The sequence below is a fragment of the Amblyomma maculatum genome, chromosome 5 (assembly GCF_055883805.1).
Source record: "Amblyomma maculatum isolate TAMU_Amacu chromosome 5, ASM5588380v1, whole genome shotgun sequence".
Lineage (NCBI taxonomy): Eukaryota > Metazoa > Arthropoda > Arachnida > Ixodida > Ixodidae > Amblyomma > Amblyomma maculatum.
The window spans coordinates 120,909,320-120,930,781 of NC_139348.1; the positions used below are offsets into that span (position 1 = coordinate 120,909,320).

At 44.8% G+C, this 21,462-nt stretch overlaps 1 protein-coding gene across 1 annotated transcript in view; it reads left to right on the forward strand.

Moving 5' to 3' along the window:
* The first annotated feature begins 256 nt into the window (after positions 1 to 256).
* Positions 257 to 21,462, forward strand: part of DNAlig1 (DNA ligase 1) — a 33,257-nt gene continuing 12,051 nt past the window's right edge. Inside the window, exons 1-13 of the mRNA XM_084604206.1 lie at positions 257 to 403; positions 605 to 694; positions 3,881 to 4,137; positions 5,169 to 5,300; positions 5,393 to 5,470; positions 5,598 to 5,675; positions 6,390 to 6,624; positions 8,983 to 9,162; positions 9,731 to 9,968; positions 13,017 to 13,118; positions 15,451 to 15,680; positions 15,991 to 16,192; positions 19,437 to 19,643. Coding sequence (XP_084460332.1) covers positions 384 to 403; positions 605 to 694; positions 3,881 to 4,137; positions 5,169 to 5,300; positions 5,393 to 5,470; positions 5,598 to 5,675; positions 6,390 to 6,624; positions 8,983 to 9,162; positions 9,731 to 9,968; positions 13,017 to 13,118; positions 15,451 to 15,680; positions 15,991 to 16,192; positions 19,437 to 19,643 — 2,049 coding nt within the window. The 5' untranslated portion in view covers positions 257 to 383. The remainder of the gene's footprint in view (positions 404 to 604; positions 695 to 3,880; positions 4,138 to 5,168; positions 5,301 to 5,392; positions 5,471 to 5,597; positions 5,676 to 6,389; positions 6,625 to 8,982; positions 9,163 to 9,730; positions 9,969 to 13,016; positions 13,119 to 15,450; positions 15,681 to 15,990; positions 16,193 to 19,436; positions 19,644 to 21,462) is intronic.

Below are 21,462 nucleotides of genomic sequence, written 5' to 3' on the forward strand. Positions count from 1 at the left end.
GCTTAAAAAGCAATACTATTCTGCAGTAGATTTTGTACAAATATATTTTTAATAAGCGTTTACTCTTTACTTCCCTGTTTAGCCTGGTACACGGTGGTCTGCCCTTTAGAAATATTCAAAAAACAATCTAAATTGAAACAAATGAATTTTATTTAGGTAAGTAATTCACATGTTATAATAGCGTTTTTAAAAACAAATATTCTTTAATATAATACTACGAGAATGTGCCTAAGAATCTAGACATTAGTAGTTTATTAGGTCACGTGATGGTTTTGGCGCGATCTCTGCTGGAAGTGGCGCAGTTTGCTGCTCACCTGTTTGATAGTGTTGTGTTTTGTTCCTTGATGTTTACCGATACCGCACCGAATTTCTCCTGCTAAAACATGTCGCAGAAGAAGATATCGTAAGTAGGAACTCTCCTCTGCCAGCTTGGGCAGAGCGCCCTTCCCGATGCTCGTCCGTTCTCCCTTTGGGAGATGGGCGCGCCGAGAGCGCTTTGGATGTGTTGCTGGCGAGTTGGCTGGCGCTTCGTCTACGCTTGCTGCGCGCCGAGAACTAACTGCTGCGATCGATGTCGGCTGGCCATGGCCGTTTCCCTCCGCAGATCATTCTTCACAAGCGCTGCGCCGGCGTTGTGCTCCAAGGAGAAGAAACAAGCCCCCGCACCGCCGACTCCAGAGAAAGATGTGAACGGGTGAGTATTCGAAATGATCACTGTTCGCAGTTGAGACATAAGCTGCGGGGCTCAAGGCTAGATGGCGGGTGGTTGGATGTTGTTTACAGTACTAACCTCAAATAATGAGCCTGACAGCAAACTGTCTTGCTAGGAACGAACGAGAAATGATCGGTGCACAACTGTCGACGCGTCGTTGTTTTTGATGCGTGTATGAAAAATTTGAGGCTTTTGAAGTTGGTTCGTTACTGCATGGACAGAAGTTTGTGTGCTTAAGAGATGTGACCGCAATTGTTAAACGCTTTCTCAAGAGTTTATCGCAAAGCAACTATCCAAAGGCCCGAAACTGCTCTAAGTGGACATCGGCGCCTATGCCAGGCCGACAGGTTTATGATAGCTGCGGTCGACAATCAGAAGAGGCCAGTTATCAGAGCTTCTATCCATGCTGAGAATCCTGTGGAAGCGGTATCACTGGCCATGACCATCACCATCAAGGTTCAAGATCAGCGAGGGGGAGTCATCGAATGTAGTGACGGACTCGCGACAAGCCTGTGATGACTACCTTGCTGGGAAGCCTCACGGGAGGGCGATCACACTATAATATTAAATGCTCTGCCCCACTCACAAAGCATAACATAAAATGAGGTAGCGAATTGTATAACCTGTGTGCTTACAAACGGGGCGAATCCCCATCCCTACGCCGCCTCCCCTCCCTCTTTACACCGTATGGTGACAGGCTATAACATCTTGGGTTAGGAAGGGGAACTGACCATTTAGCTGCTGCAAATTGATATCCTTAACAGATGTTTCCTCTTTCTCACTCTATTAACTTACTGAATATATAATGTAACCTTTGTGACTGTTCTCCCAATAAAAAAATTGTCAAGACACCTATATATACAACGTCTAATATTTGTGCACCCTCAATACTCTCCGATGTCTTGCATATCGTAAGAGCAATATTATGGAAATTCGTTCTAGCACCATATGTTGTCACAACACAGCATCTGTAACTTCACCGATGTTATATATATCTTCAAGAGCGCTGCTTATATAGACGCAAGTACAATCTGTGGTTGCAGCTAGCTGCGCGGTCGGTCTTTGTGTGGCAATGTTCCCGTACTGCTTCCATTGGCTGTGTGCCCAGGTTTGCAGTTCCTGCCGTCGTCCCTGATGCGTTCAGGTCTAGAACGTACTGCACAAGGTCATGCTTACGCTTTATGGTTAAACAAACTCTCGTGTACCATAATACAGCAGGTCTTAGATAGTGGAGTTTGGATTGGACCAGTTCGTTGTTTATTGTTTATTACTGATATTCAGAAAATCAGCAAAGCACAGAGGGAAAGGCTTGCATGATACTTGGCAAGGTTACTGTTTTCCTGTGATAATAATGTGTTTTTAATCTCAAGGCACTGCTTCATGATGGAAACTAGAAAAACGGGAAGCACGTCCTCAGGCTTTGCATTTGAAATGGGAAGGTGAGATCGAAATCCAGGCTTCATCTACTTATGCCTTTTATCCCGAATCAGACACACTACTAAGCCAATGGTGTAGCCAGCAATATTTTTCAGGGGCATCATGCGCTGCTGCTAAAAAAAAAAAAAAAAAAAAAAAAAAAATGTGAAAGATAAAACCTTTCAGGAAACTCCACTGTAAAAGTAAAAATCAACATATTGAAGCTTTTAGTCAGGCAGCTGCGAGTCTTATGGGGATCTCAATGCTGAGTGAATGGACAAAAGGATTTTCAGGCATCTTAGGTGCTGATCTGAAGGCGTACAGCTAGCTGTCTATGTCGATGTGTTTTCCAAGAATTAGCACTCTCAAGTCCGCATATTCCGTGCTGCGCATGCAAACACGGATGCAATGATGCCTTCAGCTTAGTGGTGCCATCTAGTATTAAGAACAGGAAGCATGTCACTCAAAACCGGCACTCTTATTTTCGGTTTTACATTTGAGGAGTATGCAGTGTGAAGTGAAAATAGCCTGAGCGAAAAGAACCTGAAAGGGGTTGCGGAAGCAGTGTTCAGGAAATTTCGGAGGGTGTTCTGACACAGAAAAATAAGATAGAAAAGGCAAGTTATCTACAGAGAAATTATTAACAAGGAAAATTTAGAATACGCATTTTGAAGATCAATGACCCTGGAACACTGTGTACAAAATAAACTATCTGAACAGCAAAAAAAAAAAAAGAAAACCACAGGTGGAAACAGCCTTATTTCTCGTGCCATGCATGAAGCAGTTTCTGGTTTTTGTGAGGCACCAAAACTACTGCAAACTGGCTACAAAGGCTGGGTTACACATTGGACATGTGGTGGACCATCAGCAATGCATTTTCGTGGTATAAAACCACCCATACTCGGAGTCGAAGCTCACTAGTGGACATGCGATGGACCATCAGGAATGCGTTTTCATGGTATAAAACCATCCGTACTCAGAGTCGAAGCTCACTAGTGAATAGCTTGCGCCATTGTTCGATAATTATCACCATTCAACACCATCAGATAAGGAAGCCAGTGATATGATTTGATATCTGACTTGCTGGAAGTCTTTTGATCACAAAAATTTGATGATAATGCTGCAATGCCATGATTGGCATTTTTTTTTTCAAGTGCAGCCGCCACCCCCTTTTTCAGAACAACTCATGCACAGTAGTGCTCAAAAAGGTCCATCAAAACGTCGCCAGAGCGGGAAAATTTAAACTGGTTCTACAAGTGCATTGCCTAGACTAACCACTGGGTGGCGCTAGGTGCACATAAAAAAAATTCCATGTCGAAATCGGTGATTTAAAGCATCGATCACCGATCATCGATTTCAATAAGCATGGTAACGAAAGAGTTAAAGTTCCTCGGCATTTCAAATGAGATTGGTTAGTCTTAACAAAGGAAAGTAGGCATATACATGGCCTTGCAAGGAGTGGCACAAGTTGTTTACTAATCACTGACTGTAATGAAACAGTCTGCTGGAAGCAGTTACAGTATGATTAGGTGCAGAGCGAGCGAAGGGAGTTGTAAGGAGTTGAGGTGTGCATGGATTTATCCGCCTGAGGCATAACGAAAGAGCACTGCAGGGAATCCATTGCTTTCGTGGAACGGCTTAGAAAATCAGTGATGGACAAGTCTTGACTTTGGCTTTTGTCTTCACTGCTTATGAGCAATATGTGTTTTTTTTTTTTCAAAGCTACTTCGTTTTCGCTGCTCGCACATGCAGGCATTTATCCCCTGTCAAGGCACCTCAGAGGAGGAGAGTTCGCATGCTGGTAGACAGCGATGAAGACGAAGCACCAGACCCTATCAAAAAAGAGGCCCATCCAGACGAGGCTCAAGACAAAGAACCGGACCAAGAGAAACTGGAACCAAGCACAATCGACGATCAGCCTGGTCCCTCAACCAGAAAGGCCTCGTCTTCACCACGCATCAAATCGGACGAGCGGGTCAAAGAGAAGCCTGTTGTCAGGCGGAGAACAGGTATTGAGTGCGCTGTAGCGGCAGCATTTTGGGTTACTGCGTTCACGGAATGGGGCTCCTAGGACAGCTTAAGTTGGCCTGTATTGGTAGGTTATGATCATGCTTGCCACTTAACATGGCCAATCGCAGAGGCTACTTTCACGAAAAACTGCGTTGTTTAGTTTTCAAAAGTCATAAAATGAAATGCAGATGTTGGAACCAGTTACATTTACTATGGGAGCTTGTATGAACGCCGGCAATGCTATTCATTCTCTGGGTAGTCTGCTGTCCTGCCATCTCGGGTACCAGTCGACACGGTCACCGCACATGAAACACCACAGACAGGGCTGGTACGGCATACTGTGCTGTCATGGGCTGTAACCACTGAACTCCAAGCAAAGCTAAGAAACTTCCAGTGCTTTTGGATGCCAAGGTACATGCACACCAACAAGGATCCGCTATCGTGTCATACCCTTAATGGCATTGTTTAAGTGTTCCCTAGCTTTTTCTTTTTTGTTTCTACTTTTTTAGCAGGAAATTGTCGCAGGTCAGTAGATGGTTCAGAAATGAGCGTAATATCTTTAAAATCTATACACAAGTGATAACACAACCGTGCAATAGATGTAGAAAGGCAGCATTTTAACATGATAGTCTTAAGGCCTCGTTCACTGAAAATCAGTCGTCGGCGTTCTGAGCGAAAAGGCGCGAGCGTGGCACTGGCAGGCGGTAGCTGACAGCTGACATAGCTACACATTGACTGGCCGTTTGGTTGCCTGAATATACGCTTGGCCGGAGATGCCAACTCTGGTCTCTCCTTTCATGTGTAAGGGGGATATCAAAATCAGCCGACCAAGGCCCTTGCGCATTCCAGTTACTCCTAGGCCACACAGGCAAGTTCATATGGGTTGGTCAAAGCGTGGCTTCATATGTAGACTGGTAGCGTACAGTATCGCGTCATACCCTTAAAGGCAGAGCTTATGTGTCCCCCATAATTTTTCATGTATATGCTGCGTAAACCTCGCTGGTTGTGTATGAATTTCTTCTCTTTGTAGCCCGCAAAACAGCCAAGCGCAGTCCGGAGCAGCCACGGTTGTCGCTAGAGTCGGGACGCAAGCGCCCAAAGATGGAACCAGTATCCGAAGAGCTGTCTTCGACGGAAGCATCACCGTCGTCTTCGGCACAGGGTGAGTTGAGTAGGAAAAATGGGTGACTTTTGAAGAATGGTAAGTTTTGCTGAAACAAGTATGTGTAGCATGGGGGTGTCTCTGCTTAACAGAAGACAAGCGAATGAAGGCTGAACCGGCTGACTCACCTGGTGAGGAGGAAATGGAAACCGAGTCTCCGTCGGCTGCAGGCAAGTGGTTGACGTTGCATTCATTAAACCACACTGTAACACTCAGTAAGGGAAAAATGGGCGACTTTTGAAGAAGGTAAGCTTTGTCGAAACAAGTATATATAGCATGTGGGTCTCTGTTTAACAGAAGACAAGCAGATGAAGGCTGAACCGGCTGGCTCACCTGACGAGGAGGAAATGGAAACCGAGTCTCCGTCAGCTGCAGGCAAGTGGTTGACATTGCATTCGTTAAACCGCACTGTAACACTCGGTAAGGGTGGTTTTACTGTTTGTTTGTGGTGGGGGGGGGGGGGGGAGGTGAGGGTCATTAAAACTTTTTCTTTACTTGCAAAGATATATCTTGTCCACAATGTGCAAGTGCAGAATATAATACTGATTTCAAATATCCATTTAGATTTAAAATATCTCGTCAGGAAGAGGCAATATGGCAAAATAACATACCTATCCGTTTTTTTATGGGCCATCAAAATTTCAATAAAATCTCGTTAAAAGTTCAAAAGGTCCACCACCCATGCTAAAGTTAAGAAAGTTCATATAATGTCATTTTCTTGATTATAAAAAAATCCCAAAGTTGGAAAAAAAAAAAGTATGCGGTAGTAATTAGCCAAAATTTAGTCTAGTTGCTAGTATGTCACAAGTAAGAAATAGAGCAAAGCTTTAGGATGCGCGGTGGACCCTTTGAAGTGTCTGCATGTAACGTGAAATTATTGTAATGGCCCATAAGAAACAAACTAATTAGGATAGTTATTTTACTATATTTTCTCCTCGAGAGGAGATATTGGAAAGCTAAATGTCGCGTATTTGAATTCAGCATTCTACTCTGCACTCGCATGCTATGCTTCAACTAGATCGACAGATATGACTGAATGTCTCCTTTTCTTTTTTCAATTTTCCCTCTGTGTGCGCTTTTTTCTTTCAGCTGATAAAGAGAAACCTCAGGTGAAGTCTGAGAAAGAAGAAGCTAGCGAACCTAAAGTCAATGGGAAGGCCTCGCCTCCAATGAAGGAAGAATCGAAAAACAAAAAGGCAGCCCCGAAGAAGACGAAAGCCTCATCTCCGAAGGACAAGAAGTCCAAAGAGGAATCAGAAGCGAGTACCGGGAAGAAGCCCAAACAGGAATCACAAGCAAATACTGGCAAGAAGCTCCAAAGCTTGTGAGTTTTCAGAGCTATGAGTTTGCAACGGGCGTTCAGGGGCTAAATTTGGGCGAGATGTCTGCCATAGTGCCGTTTCAACTGTACCTCGGGGTGTGGTGCTTCATGTGGTGTGAGCAGGTATCAGTGGCAGCAAGTTAAAGGCTGTGTAGGTGCTACAGAGTTTGAAATAGGCACCGTTATGGCTGGTTATGGGACGTTGTAGTTAAAGGAACCATTTACTTGAGAGGATACTATATGCTTTCAATAAGTATGACTGTGCTTATATGGTTGTCTGTAGAATAATGTTCCATATAACTGACGGGTTGACCAAGGTCACAGATAGGGCCACCTGCCAAACAAGTAGGTCAGTTTGTGGAGTGTGTGTGTGTGTGTGCGTGGAAGCAGCAGATATACTTATATTTGTAGTCTATACATAATTTATATTATTGTCACATGGGCACCTTTAAATTGTGACTGTGTTTCACGTCCATTTTTTTCTCACCTCTTTAATCCTGTTATCCCCAGTGTACGGCAGCCAACCGTAAGCTTTTCTGACTAATGTTCCTGCCTTCCCTCCTCCTTATCTATCTATCTATTTACATGAGTGGCATTTGCCTTTAATGCCATTTTGCACAGTCCCACACATAAAAAAATATTACATTGCTGGATGTTGTGCAGCCGACCAAAGCCAAATGAAGCCAAAGTAGTTGGGGCTAGTTGCATTTTGTGTTTGCGGTTGTAGTTGATTTTGCAAATGTTTAAAATCTTATTAGGCCACCAGAGCGTGGTGCCAGTGCAAAGTTAAAATTTTCATGTACCTGAAGTCGTGGCAGTATCGAAGCCTAAGAAGATGTGCTTGCAGAAGTTTTTGTGATCTTATTATTTGAATTTCCGTTCTTCGTGACATGGAAAAAAGGCAAACCGTATGGGTGTGATGTCAGTGTGTGTCACGGTGGCAGAGGCGATCTTAAACTGAAACTAAAACTGAATTCTGCTCCTCTGTGCTGGTGAAGGGTCATCAGTCTGCGTAATAATAATAATAATTGGTTCACAGGAAGGGAAAGGCGCAGTATCTGTCACACTTACTCTGTGGACACCTGAACCGCGCCGTGAGGGAAGGGATGAAGGTGGGAGTGAAAGTGGAAAGAGAGAAAGGGGAGCCGTAGTGGAGGGCTACGGAGTAATTTCCACCTGGGGATCTTTAACCTGCGCTGACATCGCACAGCACACGGACACCACTTCGTTTCGCCTCCATCGAAACCACTGTCATAGTGGTTTTGTTCAAAGCCTGATGCAGACTGACAGCACACGGACGCCACTCCGTTTCGCCTCAGTCTGCATCAGGCTTTGAACAAAACCACTATGACAGTGTTTTTGAACCTAGTAATGCCTACTGCTGGAAGATCCATGCAAAAGGACTCTGGACTCATTGGACACTGCCGGAAAGCGACACTCACCTGCCTTTGGAACAATGCAGCCTCCCCCCCTATCATTAGCGCGAACAAAAAATCCGATTTTCTATCCCGTGCCAGGTTGGCAGGCATGCATATACTGTGTGTTTTACCAAATTTGAGCCAACGACTCAAAAATAAACTATTAGAGGCGTGAGTAAAATCAGTTGCATATTGCTGGCGGCCGATTTGCGTAAAAAAACGACTATATTTTCTTGGTCTGTTAACAACTGAAAATGAAAGCCCTCTGGTTTTTATCTCTCGGGCTTTGTAGTCTCTATTGGCACGAGTAAGGGAAGGCCTTTTCCAAAGTCGTCAAGCACTGTTTTGAAGGTGCACGGGGAAATTGCAGTGGACGGTTAAAACGACACCAAATACCATTGGTTTGCTTTTTCCACACGGCACCTCGATGACAGGCCAAATACTACGAATTGCGGCTTTCTCTCATTTCGACAGTATCCCTCGAATGACTGCACTCCATCATGAAAGCTTTCTCTTTTCGTCACCTCTGTGAAAGGAGAAAACTGCAAGGCTATGACACCTTGCTGCTTCTGAGTGCTGCCAATGTGTGTGTGAAACCTTACCTTGACGTCAGTCAGCTTCCCCGTATAGCAGAAATAGTTGTCGTAGTAGAGGCCTCTTGTTTAATTTCGATAGAGCTTGTTGGGTTTTTCAACATGCTTACAGTGCAAAGGCATTTTTGTATTTCGTCTGTGGAGAAATATGTGCACCGTAGCCAGGATCAAAGCCATGGCCTTGAGATCACCAGCGACTGTGGCAACTTCAAAAGCAGTCAGCGTAGCCACTAACTCATCATATCCGTATCCTTCTTCAACATGTCTAGTTTTGACTGTACCTTTCTACACATAATGTCCTTATCTTGATTTGATTGCGGTTTATTCACATGTACATTTCATTCGTACAGTTCATTTGTCAGTTGTGGGAAGTCGGGCCAGCAGTCCGCCGCCAAGGACCAAGCCATTGATTATGATCCTTGCAAGGCCAACTACGACCCCGTGGAAGATGCATGCTGGAAGAAAGGTGCAAAGGTGCCCTACCTTGCCCTTGCAGTGACCTTGGACAAGATTGATGGCATCTCTGGCAGGTATGGCTGCTGCTGCTGACTTTTGAAAAAAGGTTGTACGTTTTAGACTAGTTTTGTATTGAGAGCAGTGCACGATCTCGCCGCCGTACAACTTCGCTATGGAACACAGAAGAAAGCGAAGATGATACTGTCTTCCCGGGATGTTAGGTTTAGTCTGGTAAATTTGCCCACATTTTTGTGGCTTGTGCTGTGGTCTAATTAACGACAAAAACAGCAATTAGAACCTAAGAAAACGCAGTGGGAGCCAGTCAGAACCAAATCGGTTCTTATTGGTTCGTAAGCTTCTTATATATTTGGTTGCGTTTTTGTTATGGCTGCGAGGAGAGAAGGCAGTGACAGAGCTGTAATTTTTAATGGCCAGCAACCCTATATTTACACCTCCGCCAGGCGAGACTTGCATTTGACCAAAAAAAAAAGAAGAAGAAAGGTAGCAAGGACACTGCAGCACGCAGAAGAGTGCCCATGTTTGCCTTCTTCTTTGTATGTGCTTTTTTTTCTTTCCAAGGCAGCTAAGTTTGACATTAGTACATATTCCTCGAATGTCAGTTGTCTGTGGCGTGTCACGCAGGCTTCGCATTATCGAGGTGCTGAGCAACTTTCTGCGCTCGGTGCTGATCCTCTCGCCCGATGATCTGCTGTATGCCGTCTACCTCTGCTTGAACAAGATTGCGCCCGACTACCAGGGGCTCGAGCTGGGCATCGGCGAGTCTCTGCTGGTCAAAGCCTTAGCCGAAGCCACAGGTCGTACCCCGGACAAAGTGCGAGCCGAAGCCGCTACCAAGGGCGACCTGGGGCTTGTTGCCGAGGTAACAGCCTTTTAGGATTTCTGACAGCTGGGCAGGTCGGTGCAGAGAGCCGTACTGTCCTTGAATGAAAAAACTAATGAAAGGAAACCGTTTTGTTGACGTTCAGGTAAAGAAAAAAATTTGCAGTTTTCCCATCTTATCTGTGCGTCTACGTGTCAGTATATCAGAAAGCTTTTTTAATAAAGTTTGCACATGATTTCGTCTTAAAACCGTGATAGCCATTCTTTATGCAACATCGAGGTTGGTATTGTATTATTTCTCTTCCCTTTCACCATCCATCAGCTAGTCATGTTCGCGATAGGGATTTGATCCGAAGACATTCCTGAAGACATTGTATGCCTGTCACTGTAAGTGTAGGTGTCCGTAGGGAAAAGTGTGACGGATACCGCACCTTTTCTTTCCTGTAAACCAATTTATCTACTAAAGACGTTTAACACAGCCGCAACCTGTGCCATTATCTTAATACCAAAAATTAGGAGAATACAAAGGCAGTGTGAATGGTGCTATCGCTTATAGCGAAACTTAAGCCCACTTCTAATTTTATTTTCATGTTTTGTCAAAAGATCTTGTTATTCTTCAGTGTTAGATTTGTTTTCTTTCTTTTAAGAGTTGGCTGTGTATCGCATTGAACATCAGGCTATCAACCCAGGGTTAGCTTTTAGTGCGTAGCACTACTAGCCGCAATCACGGATTTTGCCAATATCTGCCCGAAGCCGCTCATTCTCTCTCTTTTTGTGAACTTGAAGTGGAGAAAGAGAAGGTGGCAATGTGCGCATTGCGCGGCTCAGCATTGAGGAGGCAGAGCGGCCACACAACTGCAGCAGAAACCGCTCTCTCTCTCTCTCTGTCCATCCAGGAGACGAGGAAGGGGAAGTGGCGACGCTCGCATGATTCCACCCCAGACCTTTCGGCCGCTGAGCAGTGCATTGTTAAGGGGTGCATTGTGCCTGTTTTCGCTCATATTTTCGTGCAATGGATAAAGCCAGGTGTCTCGCACTGCGGCGCAGGTTCGCTGTGCCCGACGTGCTGAAGTACAGGGTCATCCACTTCTAGCTATAATATGGTTACTGCTTTCAAAGCAACATTGCGTCGCAGCAGATGCATATCGATGCAAAATGATGCAAGCACAGAGGGAGGGAGCCAGACGTGCTGCTTCACATGGCCTGCCAATTAACTTCATGCAGCCGGGTCGGACGCAATAAGTACAGTCTATTCTTGATAACTTGAAGTCAAAGGAGAGGGACAATTTTATCTATTTGTGAGGAGCTCGAGGAGAGTACCATTAATGCAGTTGATGTTGAAAGAGTTAGTTTGTGAGGCTAGTGTTAAAATAAATCTGGCATAATTGGCGGGAGCCTACAGTTTGTCAAAAAACACAGAGAAAAATTTCAAGGACAGTAAAACATTGTTAAAGTGTACTTGACTGGAACTCATAAAAAGTATGTAGTATAAATAGCATACGGCTTAACAAGAGTAGCGTAAAATCACCCACTTATATGTCAAAAAACGTAAGTGGAAATCAGTGCAGTAGCTTGAAAGAAGGGAAAAAAAATGCATCCTTTATTTTGTGCTGCAAAAGTCGGTAATCTTGGTCTGATGCCGCGGTGCTTTAGCAGCGACAACGGCAGCCTCAAAATTATTCAGGCCGCGAGCCAGCTTCTCAGCCAGACCCCTTTTTCGGTGAACAGCCGCATGAGGCTTGCAGCGCGTGCAGCTTCTGCCACTGTTAGACCTGGGGATCTTCCACACTTTCTATGTCGTCGTCGTCACTGTCAGTTGAAGACATTTCGGCCACAAATGAGGCAACGATGGCTTGTTTCCACATTGCTGTCGACGTCCCTGTAATCTGAGAAGGTAATGCCATCTGAAGCACCTTTCCTCTTAAGGACTTCAGACGCCTTCTGAAGCACCTTTCCTTTCAAGGACTTCGGACTTCAGAGCCTTGAAGCCATCCACTGCAGTGTGCGTCAATGTGTTGTCAAGGATAATGACAACACTTCTTCCTTTTACCTCAAAACGGCAGTCGGTGAGGCGCACATACTCTTCAAAGAGCTTTCCAGTCATTCATGCCTTTGTGTTGTTTCTATAAAGGACTCCTGATGGCAGTGGGGCGCTGATGGCAGTGGGGCGCCTTTGAAACACCTTAGCTTGGCTTACTTACCAATGACAAGAAGCGGCAGTTTCTTACTTCCAGGCATATTACGTGCGAAAGCAACTGAAATGCTGTACTTCGCATGCTTACCGCCAGTGCTCAGCTCTCCCTTGGATGAAAGCGTTCTATTCGGCAGCAGCTTGAAAAAAAGCGCGGACTCGTCCAGGTTAAAGGATATCATCATGCGTGTATTCTTTCAAAATTTCTCCCAGCTGGCCATTCCTCCAATCTTCTGCGCCTTCAATGTCATCCGCGGCGCCTTCTTCAGCTACGGTCTTCGTGCTAATGCCTTGCCGCGCTTTGAATCTGGCTAGCCAGCCATTGCTGCACACTAAGTCGGCACAGTTGAGTTGCTAGACGAATACCAGGGCTTGGGGCTTTCTAAAAGATGAGAGGTCTGTTGACAGGAAGGTTTTTTGACCGAGCTGTTTTCAGCCATCGCACCAACACCCCCTCCCTCGTCGACGACTTCTCTTCACAGTCGCGGCAGCACCACCGAGCATCTTTTCCCTGGCATTCCAAATGCCGCACACAGTGGTCAGCGGCAGGTCTCTCTCACGTGTTAGCACAGATTTTTATTTTAAACAACGAGGTTTTACTACGGGCAGAGGCATATTATTTTATATTATTTTTGGGTAGCCTCACCATAATATATGTACCTTAAGTTGGGGTAGGACTGAACTAATTTTTAATGGCTGGAATATTCGGTTCGAGTAGTTCTGATGAGAGCTTTGTTTCCTTTTTTTTTTTATACCACATGGAACCTTTTCGATATCTCCGAAATTATTCCGAGCTGTTATCAAGCGGATAAGAACTGCCTATTTTATGCATTTGTGTTCTTTCCGCTCGTTAGCAACGCCATTCATAATTTACATTCTTCCATTTGTTGCTTGCAGAGCAGTCGCAGCCAGCAACGTGTGCTGTTCCCGCCTCCGCCGCTGATGTTGTCTCATGTCTACACCAAGCTGCGGAGCATTGCTGAGATGACAGGGAATTCGGTAGGTTCATTGCACTGTGTTATAGATTCATATGTTCATTCAACTCCCTCTTTGACAAAGTTTGAGAGAGAGAAATGTGTGAACTGTTTAATGAACAGGGAATTTCTCTGAACCAAAACATTTTTGCTGCATGACTTTCAGCAGTGCAGTTGTAGTTTGCGGGATGGGGAATCTCGTAAAATGTAGTGCGTTCGAAATTTAGGCTTGTCTGCAGTCTGTTGAATAGGGAACATGCCATATATACTTGTCACTGCACCCTCAACTTGGCGACCAGTAATTCAGAAAAAAAGAAAGAAATGAGTATGGATGCGCGAATATTTGAAATTTTGAAGATTTGTTAAACATGTTTGTTATTCGATTCATATTCGAAAAAAATTAGCTGTGGTTTAGCTTGTGGTTAAGCCTGGAGTTACGCAAGAGCAATCTGCACGGCTACACTTAGGTTCAGCTTGAAAGTAGACATGGCTTTCGCACGTATAGTTGTTTACTCTATAGTTTCAGCTTTATTTATGCCATAGGGGAATCACTTCACGTATAAGTGCTCCTTGCCTCTCGTCGTTGACCATTCTCATGCGGGTGTAGAAGACGTCTAGTGGTATGACATTGTCTCTATGTCGAACTCCGGGGCACACCGCCGTCACAATGTACAAACGAACCTTTTGTCCTAGCAACTCGCTGTTGTCGTTCGCCTCTACTAACTACCGAGTTATGTCTTCTCCTTTTTCTTCTTTTTCTTCCTCTTCTTTTGTTAATTCTTTTCCTTCTTCTTTCGCTTCATTTTCTTCTTCTACCTCTTTTTTTTTTCTTCTTTTCCACCTTTTCTTTCTCCTGTTTCTTCTTCTTTTTTCGCTATTCGGACAAGCACTACGAAAAGGCGAGACTGTGGTTAATGTAGCTGTAGCTACAAAACTGATACCCGAAATTTCCAAATAATAAAAAATTACCTAATACACCTAAAATTTTTGAATGCACCGCAGATTGTCTGCATTACATACTTCACTGTTATGCTTGACCTCGTGGACTTGCAGTGCTGGGAAGGCCTTCTTCATAAAGTTGTTGAGCAGTGCTGCTTTTCGTACGCTTTTTAAATTAGTGGTTTCCAGTCATTGGGGAATGATGGTTGTAACGACGCGGGCTCCGAAAACTTATTTCCGCGGCAGCCTCGGCCCGTCTCCAGTCCTAATTAACCGGTGCGCACATAATTTTGCATCAAATTAACGAGAGTTTTCTGCCATAGACCTATGTACATTTTTGAAGGGAGAGAGGGAGCAGGCCGAATTATCCGAATTCCCGAATTAACGGGGGCCGAATTAACGAGGTTTTACCATACTAGATTTTTCAATAGGGTACAGTGTTCTGTGCAGTTCTAGTTTAATGCTATTTGCAAACACCATTATAATTCCGAAATAAACAACACGAATAGTTTTTTTCATTTAATTTTCTGTTTTGTTCATTGATCAGAATTCTGTATTCGAGGGCATTTTTTGCCGCATATTCATATTTCATTCCTATTCGAAAATTTTTAATATTTTGCACCCCTAAAAACAAGCCCATAAAACTGGTTCCTATGTCCATAAATTTGTCTGTGTAAATACTGTTGCGACCATGACGACGAGCCAGTACAAGGCCTGGAATTGTGGACACATAGGTCACATGATGTTGTCCAATAAAGTACATAAAACAGTAGTTAAGCAACTGCTAGTTATCTGTTTTTTTCTTTGGGTGGTTAACTAACACTGATTTCACAGGCACGTGCTGTATCATTCATGATCTCAGTGTATCGTGCATTCAATGGGTTTACCGTGGCTACACTAATTTGGCCCTTACACCCTTATGTACGAAATTCCACATCGTTACAGCTAACTTTATGGGTGTTCCTTGACGTGTGTGCATTCTGAGTTCCTTGTGTCTTCCACCAATAAAAGAAGACTGAATGCTAGATTTTGCCTAATTTTGCGTGACTGGAGCATCTGGGCACGCAGGTAGAAAACGAAAAAGTCAAAGGTGCTCACATTTAAGCTCCCTTTAATTAAAAGAAGCAAGAATTGACAGTCAAATCCCGTGAAGTCCGAGTGCTGGAAACGACGTTGTCCATGCCCGAGCTGATGCTATGCAAACAATATTTGAACCAGCTTAGGTCCATGTAGTTTTGCTGTTTTTTTTTGTGCGATTTTCTTGGTTGCAGGGACGTGAAGAGAGGAAGCGGCTTTTTTGGATGGACGTCGATTCCTCTTGTGGGTTCAACGTCTAGCGCGATACATCAAGAAACAGTTTTTTGCATAATTCTACCATTTTCTGAAGCTTGTTATCTTATTTTATCTCTCCTTTGCAGTCGCAGCAGAAGAAAGTGGATATCATCAAAGTCCTGCTGATTGCGTGCCGTCAGTGCGAGGCACGCTTTCTGATTCGCTCGCTCGGTGGGAAGCTGCGCATTGGTTTGGCCGAGGCATCGCTGCTCACCGCACTGGCGCATGCGGCCGCGCTCTCCCCGCCCCACGGTGACCCCAAGGCGTCCAAGAAGCGGCTCGAAGAGGCTGCCCTGCTTGTCAAGACCGCATATTGGTGAGTCAGATCTGTGACAGGGATTACGTTATTCTGACATTCGTGTACGGTGTGTTCGTGTGCATGATTTCTACAACTCACTTTATCACTAAACTACATTAACAGAAAGAACATGCATTCTTAAGCTGCCGTATTATATGAAAGACGACTCGAAGTAGACTATAGGCGGGTTATGAGTGACCTCTTGGGCCTTTTAGGCTTGCAACATCATTGAGGTTATTTACCGTAACTCTTTTTGTGCGGTGTAACGTAGTAGGTCTTTGAAATGAAATTAGACTAAACAGTGGCCCTGGTCTGGGGTTCTATACAGTGAGTGCCCTGACTATGAGCGCATGATCAAGGCCCTTCTTGAGGAAGGTGTGGACTCCCTGCCCGAGCACTGTCGCCTGACGCCCGGCATCCCACTCAAGCCGATGTTGGCCCACCCGACCAAGGCCATCTCGGAGGTGCTCAATCGCTTCGAAGGGTCGGAGTTCACCTGCGAGTTCAAGTACGACGGCGAAAGGGCACAGGTAAGCTGCTTGAACGACAACCGTGTTCTCTGTAGAGAGGTTGACATCGAGACGAGTAATATTGACTTTTTCCCTACCATGGGTGAAATGGCCGTTCTTTGTAGGTTTGAGTAGATTTTTTTTTTTTCTGTAAAAACTATTATGTTTAAAATTTTATACAATACACGAAAAGAAAGCTAAATAGATTCGCTTTTTCGGCATACAGCTATGAATATGAAGTTGTGGGTTGTAACACACAATATAATTTCCCGAAAACCAGATTTTAGAAAAAATATGGATCAAAACTTGAGAAAATGCACTTGTAAATGAAACAACAAAAATTATTTTAAAATTTCGATATATACAAAATGCAGAGCATTATATTGGCCACGCTCTGTGAAGGACTAAATATTCAGTATTGAATAGTGTTCTTGACGCATAATGAGCAGTCAACGAGAGTCGCTGCAGAGCACAATGCCAAAATGAATGCCCGGTTCTCTTCTTGGCCAGAACGCCACTCTCTGTTTTGTGGGAATGAGATAAATGATACCAACACAAACAAAACATCCAGAGCGGTCCCAGACGCATGCAAAACAGGCCAACAAAGTGTGGCCGCCGATGTTCCGGGCTAGTTTTCATCGTTATTGGGGTCGAAACTGAATTCTGACGATAAGGCAGCATCTTCAGAGTCACTGCTGCTTGGGTCATTGATAAAATCGGTCGCACAAAGTGCGGAATCGTGAGATTTGCGACGTTTCGAAACGCGCATCGTCGATGCGGATGTCGTGTCGTTGATGTGGATGCCGCCATCTCGCATGAGACTCCGACGCTGCCGCGTACTTGGAGCGCGTTCACAAATAGCCATTTTGCGGGAAAAAGGTAAACAGGAATAAAATATTAATTTCAGTTACCCGACTACATGCTAGATGGCATAGCGCGTTCGTGAGCGACACGGAAAGGTTCAGAATTTGTTCACGAAGTCATCGTTATTGGGCCGGAGTGCAGCTGCCGGCGTACCGGGCTGGTTTCCGTCGTCATGAACTGAATTCTGACTGTAATTGGCAGCATCTTCAGAGTCGCTTCTGCTTGGGTCACTGATCGTAGATAGTGCGTAGTCATCACATTTGCGACGTTTCGAAGCACGCACGGTCGACGCGGATGCCGCTATTTTCGCATGCTACTAAGACGCTGCCGCATCTTCGGAGTGCGCTCAAAAATAGCCGGTTTGCGAGAAAAATGTAAACGGCATCAAAATCGAAACTTCAGTTATTCGACTACACACTAGATACATATAGCCTGTCCGTGAGCGAGGCGGAAGGGTTCAAAATCAGCGCGTGAAGTCATCGTTAGCAGGCTAACAATGCTCAATGGGCACGGTAGGGAAAGAGTTAAAGGCTGGGATTGCCGTTGCTTTCATCTCTGGTAAAATTGCTCCATTCACTGTATTCATCAGTATTACTTTGATTTGTGAAAGGCAATTTTCAGTAAATCCTCACATTTGGCATCATTCAGGTATGGCTTCGTTCTTCGACATGCATCCACCGTTTCAGGACGTTTGAGATTGAAAAACTGAAGGCCACATACCTCTGATCCTGACATGGTCTACGCAGCAAACAAAACGACATCTGCCACTCATTTATGATAACATGTGTAAACCTGAGTTTTAACCTTTTTGCTATCAGCATCCAAGTGTCTGGGCAGTAATCTAGGAGCTTTGTTTGGTTCAGGAGCTCATTCGTAAGAATATAAATTTTGCACTTTTCAAGGAGTAGGGTTTAGCCTATTACAATGAGAAATTTGTAATTTCCAAATCTCCTACTTTCACTCTTAAAAAGTGGTTCTAGTAGTAGTTAAAGTGTGGTGCAAATTGAATTGAATAGCAAATACTTATTTGAATATTGCACAGCCTTAACTGCCCTTCATAGTTTCTAAAAGCCTCAGAGATGACCTAGCCCCTACACTCGAAAGTTACAGAACTAGGCTTGGGGACTTCCTGCTGGAACTTTAAAACAAAGACTAGGGTCTATATTCCCAGTCAGCGTCATTTTCAGAAGTGTCGCTATTTCCCCGACCTTGAGTCACCTGATTGATGATATTACTGGGACTGGATCTCACTGAATGGCGCTAACTGGGAATATGAACCCAGTTTTCAAATCTTTCAAAGTTTATAATGAACTTTAGTATGATAATCTTTGAAAACCTCTATCACTGTCCAAGGAATAAATAACTTTGAGAACACTGCAGAGATCTACATTGGAGAAATGCAAAAGCATGAGCTTTGACTGCTTTTTAGTAGGTGCTAAAGTGTCATGGGCTTGTCGCAACTTTTTGAGTTATGACTTGACACTAGTCATGGTCAGACTGCCTTACATACGTCATAGACTCCAAGGCATGCACGTTGGATCTCCGATCTGACTGATTCTTGACAAGCGACTATGACTCATGACTAAACTATACATGACTAGGCATTAGTCATTACATAAACATTCATGACTACCAGTCTGATCTTACTGTGACGACGTAACACACATTATTTTGCTTCCACAGTTTGCTTCCGTTTCTTTCTTCCACTTCTTGCTTCCATGTTTTTGCATACATCACCAAGTAAAGCTTTCATTTTAATAAATTGTAGTGAAAGGGGGTTTTTACTGTGCTTTAACAGGGATAATAGCCCTGTCGAAGTTTCACGGCGAACCACACAAGAACACAGCCAGTCTCAGTCTCCACAAGCGAGCACGAGCAGCGCAGCGGCACTTTGTCGTCCTTATCCTCGTCTTCGTGATATTCTTGCCTACTTAATCCTCGTCTTCGTATATCCTCGTGTAGTTCACTACAGTAGGAATACTTTAAGAAGAAAACATAATCAATATACTCAAAATCGAAAACCGGAAGGATACAAAAGCTAACCACAAATACATAGTTCTGCCCTTCAACACCAGCCTGCTCAACAGTGCGGGATTCGAATTGGATGATCACCAGTCTGACAACTGCAGAGCTGCACCGCATACTTGAAGGCACGTGCTTCTGCGAGAAAAGGAAAGGAGATAATAGCTGTCAAGACAAAGTGTAGTACATAGTAACCTTCAAAGAGTCATGGAGGCAATTGAAACAAAGTTTCCTCGTTCATCGCGAAAACAAACTTTGCTGATGCGTTGCGTGGGGCACGACGGCAACGCCCTATACTACTGAGATCTGACACATTTGGCAGTGTGTTGCGCACAAACTCTGGCGTCTTGTCCTCATGTCTTCTCTGGGCTGCCCACAGATCCACCTGCTGGAAGACGGTAGCGTTCGCATCTACAGCCGCAACCAGGAGGACAACACGGGCAAGTACCCCGAGGTGGTCTCCCGCATTCGGGCGGCCATTGCCGAGGGCACCAAAACTTGCATCCTGGACAGTGAAGCGGTTGCCTGGGACCGCCCCACCCAGACCATCCTGCCCTTCCAGACACTGAGCACCCGCAAGCGAAAGGCATGTATGCATCTGCTCCACCGGTTCCTCCTCCCTCACCCTCCTGGTGTCCTCCACCGGTTCTTCCTCCCTCACATTCCTGGTGTCCTCCACCGGTTCCTCCTCCCTCACTTTCCTGGTGTCCTCCACTGGTTCCTCCTCACTCACTTTCCTGGGGTCCTCCACCGGTTCCTCCTCACTCACTTTCCCGGTGTCCTCCTCCTGGGGTAAGGAGGCCTGGTTCAGCCACTAGAGTAGTAGACGAAACAGACACTGGAGACAAATTTGACCTCTGCTAAGGGACTGTCATGTTATAACAACAAAGGCACTTACTTTTAAAAAGCCCCATTCTCCAGAAAATTTGGTGTCAGTGTTATGAGGTTGAAATCATGTGCATGCCTCCAGCAGGGGTACTTGATAGGATCACTCGAGACCACATGACTTGGCTGAGCTGACGGGATTTGAACCCTTTGGGGACCCTTGGATCCCTTCTAACAGCTCTAAGAGTAGAGTTAGACATCTCATTCGTTTATCCCCATTAATTCACAAAATCAGATAAATTTGAACACAGAGCGTAGTCCCGGCTGAGGCTCATGTAAGTCTATTTTATCGGACATTTATTGATTGTGACATGGCTGGGTTCGCACTGGTTGATTGGGTGGTGGAGATGTCACTTACAACCCATCAAGCCTGCAACTGTTCATATAGGTCTTCTTGAACTTGAATTGCATGGAACAGTGGAGTCGGCCACCTCAGACTCGCGTGCTACGTGCACGGGCCACTTGGGCCATTACAAACATTGCATCATGTGTCATTGTTCTTTTTTTTTTTTTTTTTTTTGCTTTGGGATGGTGTCGTGCCGTTCTAATGTCTATTTCTTTCTTGCATCCATGGACTTCCTGTACTCTTCAAGCATACTCTTCACATACTTCAGCATACTCTGTGCCTTCACATACTTAGCGTACTCAAGTACGCTGGACTGTCAAAGAACATGATAGGGCCATTTTGGAAGAGGCATCATTGCTATTGCATCGCACTGCGAAAAAGACTACAGGGGCATTTATGATTTAGGAGCACTTCTTGACATTTCTGAGAGGGTGCGAAAAGCAAAGCATTTGAAGAAGTCACGAAAAACTGTTGCTGTTGCTTAGTTTTCATCTCAGCTTTATTCCAGGTATTAATTAAACCTAACTGCTCTAATGCAAGTGGCTTTCTGATGTTTTTCGGGCCATTTAATATGAAGAAATTTTCATAGTTTCTTGAAGACCGAAATAATGTACAGTCGCCGATCGATATTTCGGACGGGTACTACTGTCCGAAATACCCGGGTTCAAACCCGACCTCGGCGGCTGCGTTTCGATGGAGGCGAAACGAAGAGGCGTCCGTGTGCTGTGCGATGTCAGCGCACGTTAAAGATCCCCAGGTGGTCGAAATTACTCCGTAGCCCTCCACTATGGCTCCCCTTTCTCTCTTTCCACTTTCACTCCCACCCTCATCCCTTCCCTTACGGCGCGGTTCAGGTGTCCACAGAGCAAGTGTGACAGATACTGCGCCTTTCCCTTCCTGTGAACCAACCAACCAACCAATTTTCCGGACCTGCCTGAAAATCTGAGCCTTGCCTTGGCACCGCCACGCACTCTATAGAGTCAATGTATAACACCGACCAAAATTTCTGACGTTTGAAATCCTTCTCGTTCGATTTTCCTGACTGTTTCTTTCGATTCGTGACTCAAGAGCTATCGAAAACGCAAACAACGCCGGTGCCATTTTGCTTTTCTGGCCGCTGCCATTTTTATTTTCTGCAACCTCAAACCCACGTGCTGATCACGCCATCAGAACC